The sequence below is a fragment of the Cololabis saira genome, chromosome 12 (assembly GCF_033807715.1).
Source record: "Cololabis saira isolate AMF1-May2022 chromosome 12, fColSai1.1, whole genome shotgun sequence".
NCBI classification, from domain to species: Eukaryota; Metazoa; Chordata; class Actinopteri; order Beloniformes; family Belonidae; genus Cololabis; species Cololabis saira.
Window position 1 is genome coordinate 12,350,383 of NC_084598.1, and position 10,937 is coordinate 12,361,319.

A 10,937-nucleotide genomic window follows, 5' to 3' on the forward strand; every position below is an offset into this window, starting at 1 on the left:
AAAACTATTCGTGCCATCGTTCTGAAAATCCACAGGACTGTAGTTAAATTCAGGGCCTACAACTTTCTAAATCGGTTCATAATTTTTCGAGTAACGGTGTGCGAGTGGTGAGGCCCCAAAGTTCACGCAATGCGTTCCGGATGGGGCAAAAAGCGCACGTTTGTGCACGTTGCGCAAAAACGTGCACGCCAATCGCTAATAAAAGTCATACCCATCGATTCCCGATTAAGGCGCACGTTTCTACGTTTTTACTTTTCGCGTTTTCTCAAAGCTGTAGGAGGAGTAGCCGGACAAAGTTTTTACGGAAGAATATATAATAAATAATAAATAAGCCTGAGCAATAGTATGAGTGCCTCGTGCTGCGCACGAGGCACTCCTCCTCCATTGAGCTTGCGCATCTCAATGGAGGAGGAGTGCCACGTGGCGCAGCCGTGGCACTAATAAATAATAAGCCTGAGCAATAGTATGAGTGCCTCGTGCTGCGCACGAGGCACTCCTCCTCCATTGAGCTTGCGCAACTCAATGGAGGAGGAGTGCCACGTGGCGCAGCCGTGGCACTAATAAATAAGCCTGAGCAATAGTATGAGTGCCTCGTGCTGCGCACGAGGCACTCCTCCTCCATTGAGCTTGCGCATCTCAATGGAGGAGGCGTGCCACGTGGCGCAGCCGTGGCACTAACTAGAAGATTTCTGGAAATTTTGATATGGGCATGCCCTACCGCCCATTCGTCCCCTCTCGCTGCTTTGGTTTGGGGCTGTAGTGGTTGTGTTCGGGGTGGTTCTATGTCAGTTTGAGGTGTTTTTACGCTTGTATTTCATTCATTCCTGTGCTCCCAATAGTTATTAATGGGGCGCGCTTTTTGGCATCTAGCGTTGCCATGGTAACGCTTTTGACTGAGAATAGTAATGCCCATCGAGGCAAGATGGAGACGCATGTAACAATGTATGCCATGCATGAGTGCACGTTCTGGTTCAGGCTACGTTAACGGATAGGTTTTTTTTTTCACCATGGTACAAAACCCCATCCGAATGAATGGGGCCATTTGGCCTGGATTTTGACATAAAATTTCCTTAAATCCCAGCTTCACTGAGATTTGAGTATGTTGAAGTCCACAGCGTGCCGAGTCAGGGGACATTTGTACGATGTCTCTACGATAATCTGTTGCCTAGCAACAAGCGTCCAAAGTCAAATGGAAATAAAAAAGAAAAATGAAAGGTCAATATCGCAAAAATTTTAATAATTGGCATAATGAGGTTCTAGGCTCCGTTAGTGCCAATCGGGCCGAGTGTTTGAAAGTTTGAACGATGTCTCTACGATAATGTTCGACCGAGCAATAAGCGTCTGAATTTTCGCCTTTTTTTTTGCTTTTTGGCGTCTAGCGTTGCCACGGTAACACTTTTGACTGAGAAAAGTAATGCTCATCGAGGCACGATGGAGACGCATCCAACGATGTATGCCATGCATGGGTGCACATTCCGGTTCGGGCAGCATTAACAGATTGTTTATTCACATGGTCCCCCATACAAATGCATTGGTTTTTGCTGCCATAGTAACAAGCCCCATAGGATAGAATGGGACAATTTGGCTTCAATATCTCAAAAGCTGTAAACGACAGCGTAATGAGACCTCAGTATGTTGTAGTCCACATCAAGCTGAGTATTTTAACGTTGAATCAAAGTCTCTACGATATCGCGTTGCCGCGCAACAAGCGTCCAAAATTCCGTTAGCGTCAAAATGAGCAACGTGGAATATCTCAAAAACCGTAATAGCTAGCTTGACGAGACTAAAATATGTTGCAGTACAAAGCGTCCCGGGTTTGTCAATGTTGTAATGATGTCTGTACGATAAACCGTTGCCTAGCAACAAACGTCCAAAATAAAAGAGATTTTTTTTTTAAATTGAAAGTTAAATATCGCAAAAACCGTAATAACTAGAATGATGTAGTTGTATGGTCCTTTAAAGACTATCGGGCCGAGTGTTTCAAAGTTTGAACGATGTCTCTACGATAAAGTTCGGCCGAGCAATAAGCGCGGGAATTTTCGCCTTTTTTTTTGCTTTTTGGCAACTAGCGTTGCCATGGTAACCCCTATTACTGAGAAAAGTAATACCCATCGAATCACGATGGAGACGCATCCAACGATGTATGCCATGCATGGGTGCACGTTGCGGTTCGGGCCGTATTAACGGACGAAAAAAAGTGCGGAATAATAAGAATAATAAAAATAACTAGAAAATTTCAGGAAATTTTGATATGGGCATGCCCTACCGCCCATTTGACCCCTCTCGCCGCTTTGGTTTGGGGCTGTAGCGGTTGTGTTTGGGGTGGTTCTATGTCAGTTTGAGGTGTTTTTACGCTTGTATTTCATTCATTCCTGTGCTCCCAATCGTTATTAATGGGGCGCGCTTTTTGGCATCTAGCATTGCCACGGTAACGCTTTTGACTGAGAATAGTAATGCCTATCGAGGCAAGATGGAGACGCATCTAAGGATGTATGCCATGCATGGGTGCATGTTCCGGTTCAGGCTACGTTAACGGATAGGTTTTTTTTTCACCATGGTAAAAAACCCCATCCGAATGAATGGGGCCATTTGGCCTGGATTTTGACATAAACTTTCCTTAAATCCCAGCTTCACGAAATTTGAGTATGTTGAAGTCCACAGCGTGCCGAGTCGGGAAACATTTGTACAATGTCTCTACGATAACCTGTTGCCTAGCAACAAGCGTCCAAATTCAAACAGAAATAAAAAAAAAATGAAAGGTCAATAACGCAAAAACTGTAATAATTAGCATAATGAGGTTGTAGGGTCCGTTATTGCCAATCGGGCCAAGTGTTTGAACGTTTCAACGATGTCTCTACGATAAAGTTCGGCCGAGCAATAGGCGTCCAAATTTTCGCCTTTTTTTTTGCTTTTTGGCATCTAGCGTCCCCACGGTAACACTTTTTACTGAGAAAAGTAATGCCCATCGAGGAACGATGGAGACGCATCCAACGATGTATGCCATGTATGGGTGCATGTTCCAGTTCAGGCTATGTTAACGGATAGGTTATTTTTTCCCCATGGTAAAAAACTCCATCCGAATGAATGGGGCCATTTGGCCTGGATTTTGACATAACATTTCCTTAAATCCCAGCTTCATGAAATTTGAGTATGTTGAAGTCCACAGCGTGCCGAGTCAGGAAACATTTGTACGATGTCTCTACGATAACCTGTTGCCTAGCAACAAGCGTCCAAATTCAAACAGAAATATTTAAAAAAATGAAAGGTCAATATCACAAAAACTGTAATAATTGGAAGAATGAGGTTGTACGATACTTTAGTGCCAATCGGGCCGAGTGTTTGAAAGTTTGAACGATGTCTCTACGATAATGTGCGGCCGAGCAATAAGCGTCCGAATTTTCGCCTTTTTCTTTGCTTATTGGAACCTAGCGTTGCCACAGTAACCCTTATTATGGAGAAAAGTAATGCCCAGCGAGGCACGATGGAGACACATCCAACGATGTATGCCATGCATGGGTACACGTTCCGGTTCAGGCTACGTTAACGGATAGGTTTTTTTTTCACCATGGTAAAAAACTCCATCCGAATGAATGGGGCCATTTGGCCTGGATTTTGACATAAATTTCCTTAAATCGCAGCTTCATGAAATTTGAGTATGTTGAAGTCCACAGCGTGCCGAGTAGGGGAACATTTGTACGATGTATCTACGATAACCTGTTGCCTAGCAACAAGCGTCCAAATTCAAACGTAAAAAAAAAAAAAATGAAACGTCACTATCACAAAAACTGTAATAACTGGAAGAATGAGGTTGTACTGTCCTTTAGTGCCAATCGGGCCGAGTGTTTGAAAGTTTGAACGATGTCTCTATGATAAAGTTCGGCCGAGCAATAAGCGTCCGAATTTTCGCCTTTTTTTTTGCTTTTTGGCGTCTAGCGTTGCCATGGTAACACTGTTTACTGAAAAAAGTAATGCCCATCGAGGCACGATGGAGACGCATCCAACGATGTATGCCATGTATGGGTGCATGTTCCGGTTCAGGCTACGTTAACGGATAGGTTTTTTTTTCACCATGGTAAAAAACTCCATCCGAATGAATGGGGCCATGTGGCCTGGATTTTGACAAAAGATTTCCTTAAATCCAAGCTTCATGAAATTTGAGTATGTTGAAGTCCACAGCGTGCCGAGTCGGGAAACATTTGTACGATGTCTCTACGATAACCTGTTGCCTAGCAACAAGCGTCCAAAGTCAAACGGAAAAAAAATAAAAAATGAAAGGTCAATATCACAAAAACTGTAATAACTTGAAGAATGAGGTTGTACGTACCGTTAGGGACAATCGGGCCGAGTGTTTGAAAGTTTGAACGATGTCTCTACGACAAAGTTCGGCCGAGCAATAAGCGTCCAAATTTTTGCCTTTTTTTTTGCTTTTTGGCAACTAGCGTTGCCACGGTAACCCCTATTACTGAGAAAAGTAATGCCCATCGAGGCATGATGGAGACGCATCCAACGATGTATGCCATGCATGGGTGCACGTTGCGGTTCGGGCCGCATTAACGGACGAAAAAAAGTGCGGAATAAGAATAATAAGAAAAGGGAAACCTTTTCTGTATACCAATATATCGCCTTCATTTTCATGTTTTTCCTCATTTTTTCGGGCGTGTTTTAGTTTTTGGGGAATTTTTTTTTCCACATCCGAGCGGGGTCATGCTGTACACCCGCTGGTGTGACGTGGGACTTTTGCGACTTTAGCTTGTTAGCAAAATGCTAGCAACGTTGCCCTTTGGGCCATTCTGGACGATTGCAATATGGTCATGCCATTACTTGGCATGCCCATAATAAGAAAAGGGAAACCTTTCTAGATACTAATTTAACGCCTTCATTTTTCCGGTTTTCTCGGCCGTGTTTCATTTTTTGGGGATTTTTTTTCCCCACAACAGAGCGGGGTCATGCTTTACACCCGCTGGTGCGCAGTGGGACCTTTGTGACTTTAGCATGTTAGCGAAACGCTAGCAACATTGCCTTTTGGGCCATTCTGGACGATTGCAATATGGTCATGCCACTACTTGGCATGCCCATAATAATAAGAAAAGGGAAACCTTTTCTAGATACTAATATATCGCCTTCATTTTCATGTTTTTCCTCATTTTTTCGGCCGTGTTTTACTTTTTGGGGATTTTTTTTTTCCACATCAGTGCGGGGTCATGCTGTACACCCGCTGGTGTGCAGTGGGACTTTTGCGACTTTAGCATGCTAGCAGCATTGCCCTTTGGGCCATTCTGGACGATTGCAATATGGTCATGCCACTACTTGGCATGCCCATAACAAGTTGAAACTGAAACTAAATTGAACCCGTCAAACATGTTCACTGGTTCTTGAAGCTCATAACTGGTTTGTAGTGATCCTTTGATAATTATGTTTAATGTCCAGTGTTTCCCAAGTTGTTTCTTTCATTTAGATCATAACGTTTCCCATCACAGTTCATTCATTTGCTCTGCAGAAAGCTGAGTTTATTTTCCAGAAAACACACCATAAATATATATTTTCAGCCACAAAGCCCAGTGATGGTCAAATGTCTCCCTGGTCAGCAACACTTGCATCAAATGACGTTTTATTGATATGAGCTGTTATTGATCCCCAATCCCGAGTGGTGTGAGGCGACTTGTTCCATGAATTGTTGATTGTAAGCAGAGCTACACGTTAACTCAGTTCTTACTTGTTTTTGTTTCAGATGCTGGCTTGGTGTGTTTGAAGTTCAAAATCTCAGTGAGAGGGTTTCTTCAGCTCAGGGAAACTTACTAGATTCTCGTTAAAATGGCTTTAAGAGGAAAACATTTGACGGCTACAATTGTGCTGGTAAAATTATTTATATTTTTTAAACCTCTTTCCCAGCAGACATCTGAACATGTCACAGCAGGAAACTCAAGTGTGTCAGTGATGGAATCACTCCATTTATAGAAAGACCTGCTGTTCTTCAGTTATGCTTTAATTACACTGTAGTTACACTGTAGTTACAGTTTTACTGACACACTAAAGGATCTGAGCCATAAATAACATCTTGACAAGTTTAGAAGTTTTTCCAGGAAGTTTGAATTTGACAGAAATATTTCATCATTGACCTTTTCTAAACCTGCTTGAGGTTCAGTAAAACATAGAGAGATTTATTCAGAAGCACATTACATATGATAAATCTGTTTTTCATACGACTGAAGCCTCATTGTGATGAAAAACCTTCTCCAATGTTTCACAGATAATTGTGACCACAGTCTTCAGTGTTCAAACTCTCACATGTCAACTGTATGAATATCAGACTGGGAACAAATGCTGTCCAAGATGTAATGCTGGTAAGATGCAGTTCATCTGTTATGCTCCGGCCCCTTTTGCCTCTGCTGCTTATTTATACATCTAGGAAGTGTTGAAGAAACTGTCTTTTCTGCAACAGGAATGAATTGGGAAAGAAAAGTAAATTTGGACTAGAAAGAGTAATAATACGTCCAACGTTGTAAACTTTGATTGACATGTCCAGAACTGCCAGTTTTCATAATTACACATTAAAAGAGAATTATTTCTTATAATGATCTGTAATTGTCTGATTTTCAACAGGAAGTCGAGTTCAAACCGACTGTACAGACTCCATAACTACATCATGTCTCCCCTGTGAAGATGGGACTTTCATGGACAAACCTAATGGACTTAAAAAATGTCATCAATGTACTAACTGTGATTTAGGTGAATATCTTTTACTTTTTAATAGAAACTTTTTTAAGTAACAGTGATGTGAACCATCCACTGCACAACACGTTAAAGCAATTTTACATCAAACACAGGCTATTGCATGCACCTTCCCACACCCACTAATCTATGACTGTGCTCTAATTAATTAAGTAACATTAGCTAAACCCAAATTGCCCACCACCTTTCAAAACAAAGCATATAGCTGGAACTCAGACTAAAACAATTACTGCTCCCGCAGTGTATGTTCTTTAAATGTATAACCTCATGTGTCCAGGTTCTGGTCTGAAAGTAATGTTGGCATGTTCACCAGCATCAGATACCGTGTGTGAACCGGTGGAGGGATTCTTCTGCATCGACTCTGGGGGTCGAGGCTGCACAGCAGCTCAGAAACACAGGAGCTGTGAACCGGGACAATACATCAGAGAGAGAGGTTGGTTTACTCGGATTGGAATAAAGTTCATGAAGTTCAGGGGTCCTGCTTTTTGTACAGTTTGCTCGTTACTAAATTACTCTCACACACGATGGCCAGCCCAACACAGAAGGAGACAAAGGATGTGAATCTGAAACTACAACATTGACTCAGAACTAGAGTTTAAGTGCAGAAGATGTTCACCTTTAATGATACAGAGTGTCAGAAAGTCTTTTATGATTCTTAGTTACTTTATTTTGAAATCCACAGATGAGGAATATGACTTCCTGTTTGAAAGCATCTCCGTACTGAGACGCTCTAAGAGATGGTTAACCGCTGTATGTGTGCCTGGACAAAAACCACACACACCCATATAGATGTCCATCACCCATCCTGTAGACCAACATCAACATTAAAGTGTGCTTGGAAACGTTTTCTCTGTGCCCTTCTCTCTGATCTAAGCTCTGTCAAAGGAATCTATCAAACCAGCAACACCCACCATAGTGTTCCACTCTTTTACATGGTCATTAAAAGCCGGATTAATATCTTTCTGGAGACAATATGGAGTCAGAACGACCATCTGCAGATGCGGCACTGCATCGTCGACTCCAGTGGGAAAGACAATTACCAGTACACCTTGAAAACTTTTCAAGGTGTTAAGCAGAAGACAATGGTGATAGTCAAATCCTGGCAGACCATTTCTTGTCCAACTTCATCCCTCACCACTTCCCTGACCTACAGAAGCGGAAAAAGTGGCAACAAGGACACTGACAACCACTGGTCAGGTAGTGGAGGTGTTTGATCCAGTTACCCAGAACAAATTGGGAGAGTGGTAGAGACCTGTCCGGGCTCAGATGGACGAGTCCAGGCAGCTGATGTCCAGATAAAGGGACATACTTACCTGAGGCCAGTGGTGCGCCTGGTGCGACTGCCAGCCTGGGAGGATGAAGGGGACACCGACTAAGTTAAACTTTCCTTTAGAGTTCAAATGTACTACTAAATTTGGTGGTGGCTGTGTCAAAAAGTATTTTATGTTTCTTAGTTACTTTATCTAAAAAAAATCCACATATTAGCGATATCACTTCCTATCTGAGGACATCTCCGTACAGGGACGCTCTATGAGATGGTTACCCGCTGTGTGTGTGCCTAGGCAAAACCACACACACCCATATATAGATGTCCATCACCCATCCTGTAGAACAACATCAACATTAAAGTGTGCTTGGAAACGTTTTCTCCGTGCTCTTCTCTCTGATCGGACCTCTGTGAAAGGAATCTATCAAACCAGCAACACCTACCATAGTGTTCCACTCTTTCACACAGAATGCTGGACGTCTGACACCATAACAGCAGCTGGTCAGAACTGCAGATGTGTAAAACACTTTCTTTCTTTCAGAAACAACTGAAAAACTGTCATTAATAATTTTCCAGCCAAGTTTTTCTTTGCTCACTTTGAATTTAAATTGATATAAAACCGAAATGTATGTTTTTTGGGGGAGGTTCAGTCATGTCTTACCTGCAGTAGAAACAGCTCAGTTTAGAGATTTAAAAAGATTTATGTTGAGAGAACCGAGTCAACACGGACTCAGAACAAGGTCCAACGACAACACGGTTTTCACCAGAAACTTAAACCTAAAAGATCATGTAATAGTTTAATTTGATTGAATTGTGTGTTGTGGATTTTTACATCACAGTCGTTTGTACCAGGCAGTTATTTACTTTATTTTCTAATTTAAACAAAGTCTGTGTTAAACACCAGTTCATGTCGTCGCCCATCACAACCCCACAGAGGAGAAGAATCTCTGATAAATATATTTCTGCTGTCAGTTTGTCAGATTAGCTCATGGAGCCTCTGATGCTTCAGTGTTCATGTAGAATCAGGTCCATGAGGTGGTTTGTTTGTGCAGGAAACGCCTCCTCAGACACCGAGTGCTCCGACTGCAGCAGTGGAACATTTTCAGATGGAACGTTGACGTCTTGTCAGCCGCACACACAGTAAGTGTCTCTTCATTAAAACATGTTTAACTTCCTACAACTGTGTTGTATTTTCCTGTAACAATGTTCCTCTGTCTCTCCAGATGTGAAACAAACCACCTCCAGGTGATAAAAGCAGGAACGGCTTCAACTGATGCAGAATGTGGAGAACAATCATTCACAACTCCAATTCTGGCAGGAGTAGTTTCTGTCGTTTTTTTATGTCTGGTTGTCGTGGCGTTAATCATCTATAGAAAGAAGATAATAAAATGTGAGGACAACGCATGTTTTATTTTGTAGATAAAGTTTTTATGTCTGGTCATAATTGTGCTGAATGTGATTTGTTATTTTACCTCTTACAGACAAACACGAACGTGTTGGAACTGGTGGAAAGGTATTTGTCTGTTTTTTGTTCTTTTTTTAAACTTTTTAAGAATAATGTTCTTATTTGAAAACCATGTTGATATTATTTTTCATTTTTTAACAAAAAGGTCAAACAGAATGGAAGCAACAATATTAAACAAAGGACGGCAACACTGGATGGAAACGAAGGGAACAAAGAATTGCAGGATTTAACATAATAAGGTAAAGTTCAGTTATTTTGTTCCCTGAAGTGTTTAATGTTTAACTGAAGAGTGAAATAATTTCCCAGATGGCTGTGCATATGTACAAGTAGTTCATGATTTAAATGTATTTCTGTCTGCAGGTTCAAACCTTGCACAGTAAAACTACTTCCTACTTGTCACATCTGTTTACTGTGGAGTAAATGTGCTACAGAGTCCAGTTAAAGTCCAGCTGGAGTCTGACACGTTGTGTTCACAGTGTACAGAAATCACACAATAACCTGCTTCACCTTGTGACAGGGTGGAGGAGCAGCCACTCAGCTGATTGGGCACACCTGTGCCCAATCAGCCTCTCCACCCTGCCTGCCTTCATAAAGAGCAGCTGCACACCAGCAAGGGGCTGCTGGGAGAGGGCTCTGCTGAGCCCACACACCTCAACACATACCATCTCCCTCAGATCTCACTGTGCACAGATTAAATTAGTGAAGGAAGTGACATCAGGGGAAACATCTGCTGAGGAATCCGTAAAGTTTGATCTTAAAAATACAGACTGGACTCTTTACCTTGCAGCAAACATTGGCCCGGTTTCCCAGATCAGTTAAGTAGCTCTTAACAGCGAAAGACTTCTTTCAAACCTTCTTAAGGAGCCTGTGAAAGAAGTCTTTCGCTGTTAAGAGCTACTTAACTGATCTGGGAAACCGGGCCATTATCATTAAAGTTCCTGCTGACGGCGTCGTGCTGCATGAGACTTTTTATCTGGACATTGTTGACGTTGAAGACAGAAACTAACCATATATGGGAGAGACTGAAACCTTCAATGCAGCATCACTGGAATACTTGCTGATATCATCATAGGACATATTTTCTGCACCAGTAAAACTGATCCAGACAGCTGACAGCTGCTTGATGAAGAAGAGAACTCTGTCGCCTCACAGAGGGAAGGTTTCAGGTTCAAATCCTGGCTGGAACTGTCTATGTATGGAGTTTGAAGGTTCTTCACGTGGTTTCTTCAGGTACTCCAGCTTACAGACCAGCAACCAGCAGGTTATGGAGACGGGAGTCTAAGGCCCAATCCCAATCTCCACCCTTGCAGACTCGTAGACTTACGTGCGCGCTCCCGCACCTTGCGTAAGGGCTTAAGGCTGTCCCATTCCTCAAGTGGTTAAGTGCGCGAGGGCTCCCGGCAGCTATTTTGAGCCCTTACTGCCCCCTTCCCGCAAGTCAGCATCCCAGCACACTTTGGGAAAGGGAATTACCCA

At 42.4% G+C, this 10,937-nt stretch overlaps 1 protein-coding gene across 1 annotated transcript; it reads left to right on the forward strand.

Moving 5' to 3' along the window:
* The first annotated feature begins 5,770 nt into the window (after positions 1-5,770).
* LOC133456211 (uncharacterized) lies at positions 5,771-10,258 on the forward strand. Its single transcript, XM_061734659.1, has 11 exons — positions 5,771-5,853; positions 6,248-6,341; positions 6,601-6,726; positions 7,007-7,162; positions 7,412-7,469; positions 7,604-7,771; positions 9,017-9,136; positions 9,220-9,386; positions 9,478-9,509; positions 9,607-9,700; positions 9,822-10,258. The coding sequence occupies exons 1-10, from the start codon at positions 5,812-5,814 to the stop codon at positions 9,694-9,696; spliced, it is 1,053 nt and encodes a 350-aa protein (XP_061590643.1). The 5' UTR covers positions 5,771-5,811; the 3' UTR covers positions 9,697-9,700; positions 9,822-10,258.
* The last annotated feature ends 679 nt before the right edge of the window (positions 10,259-10,937 follow it).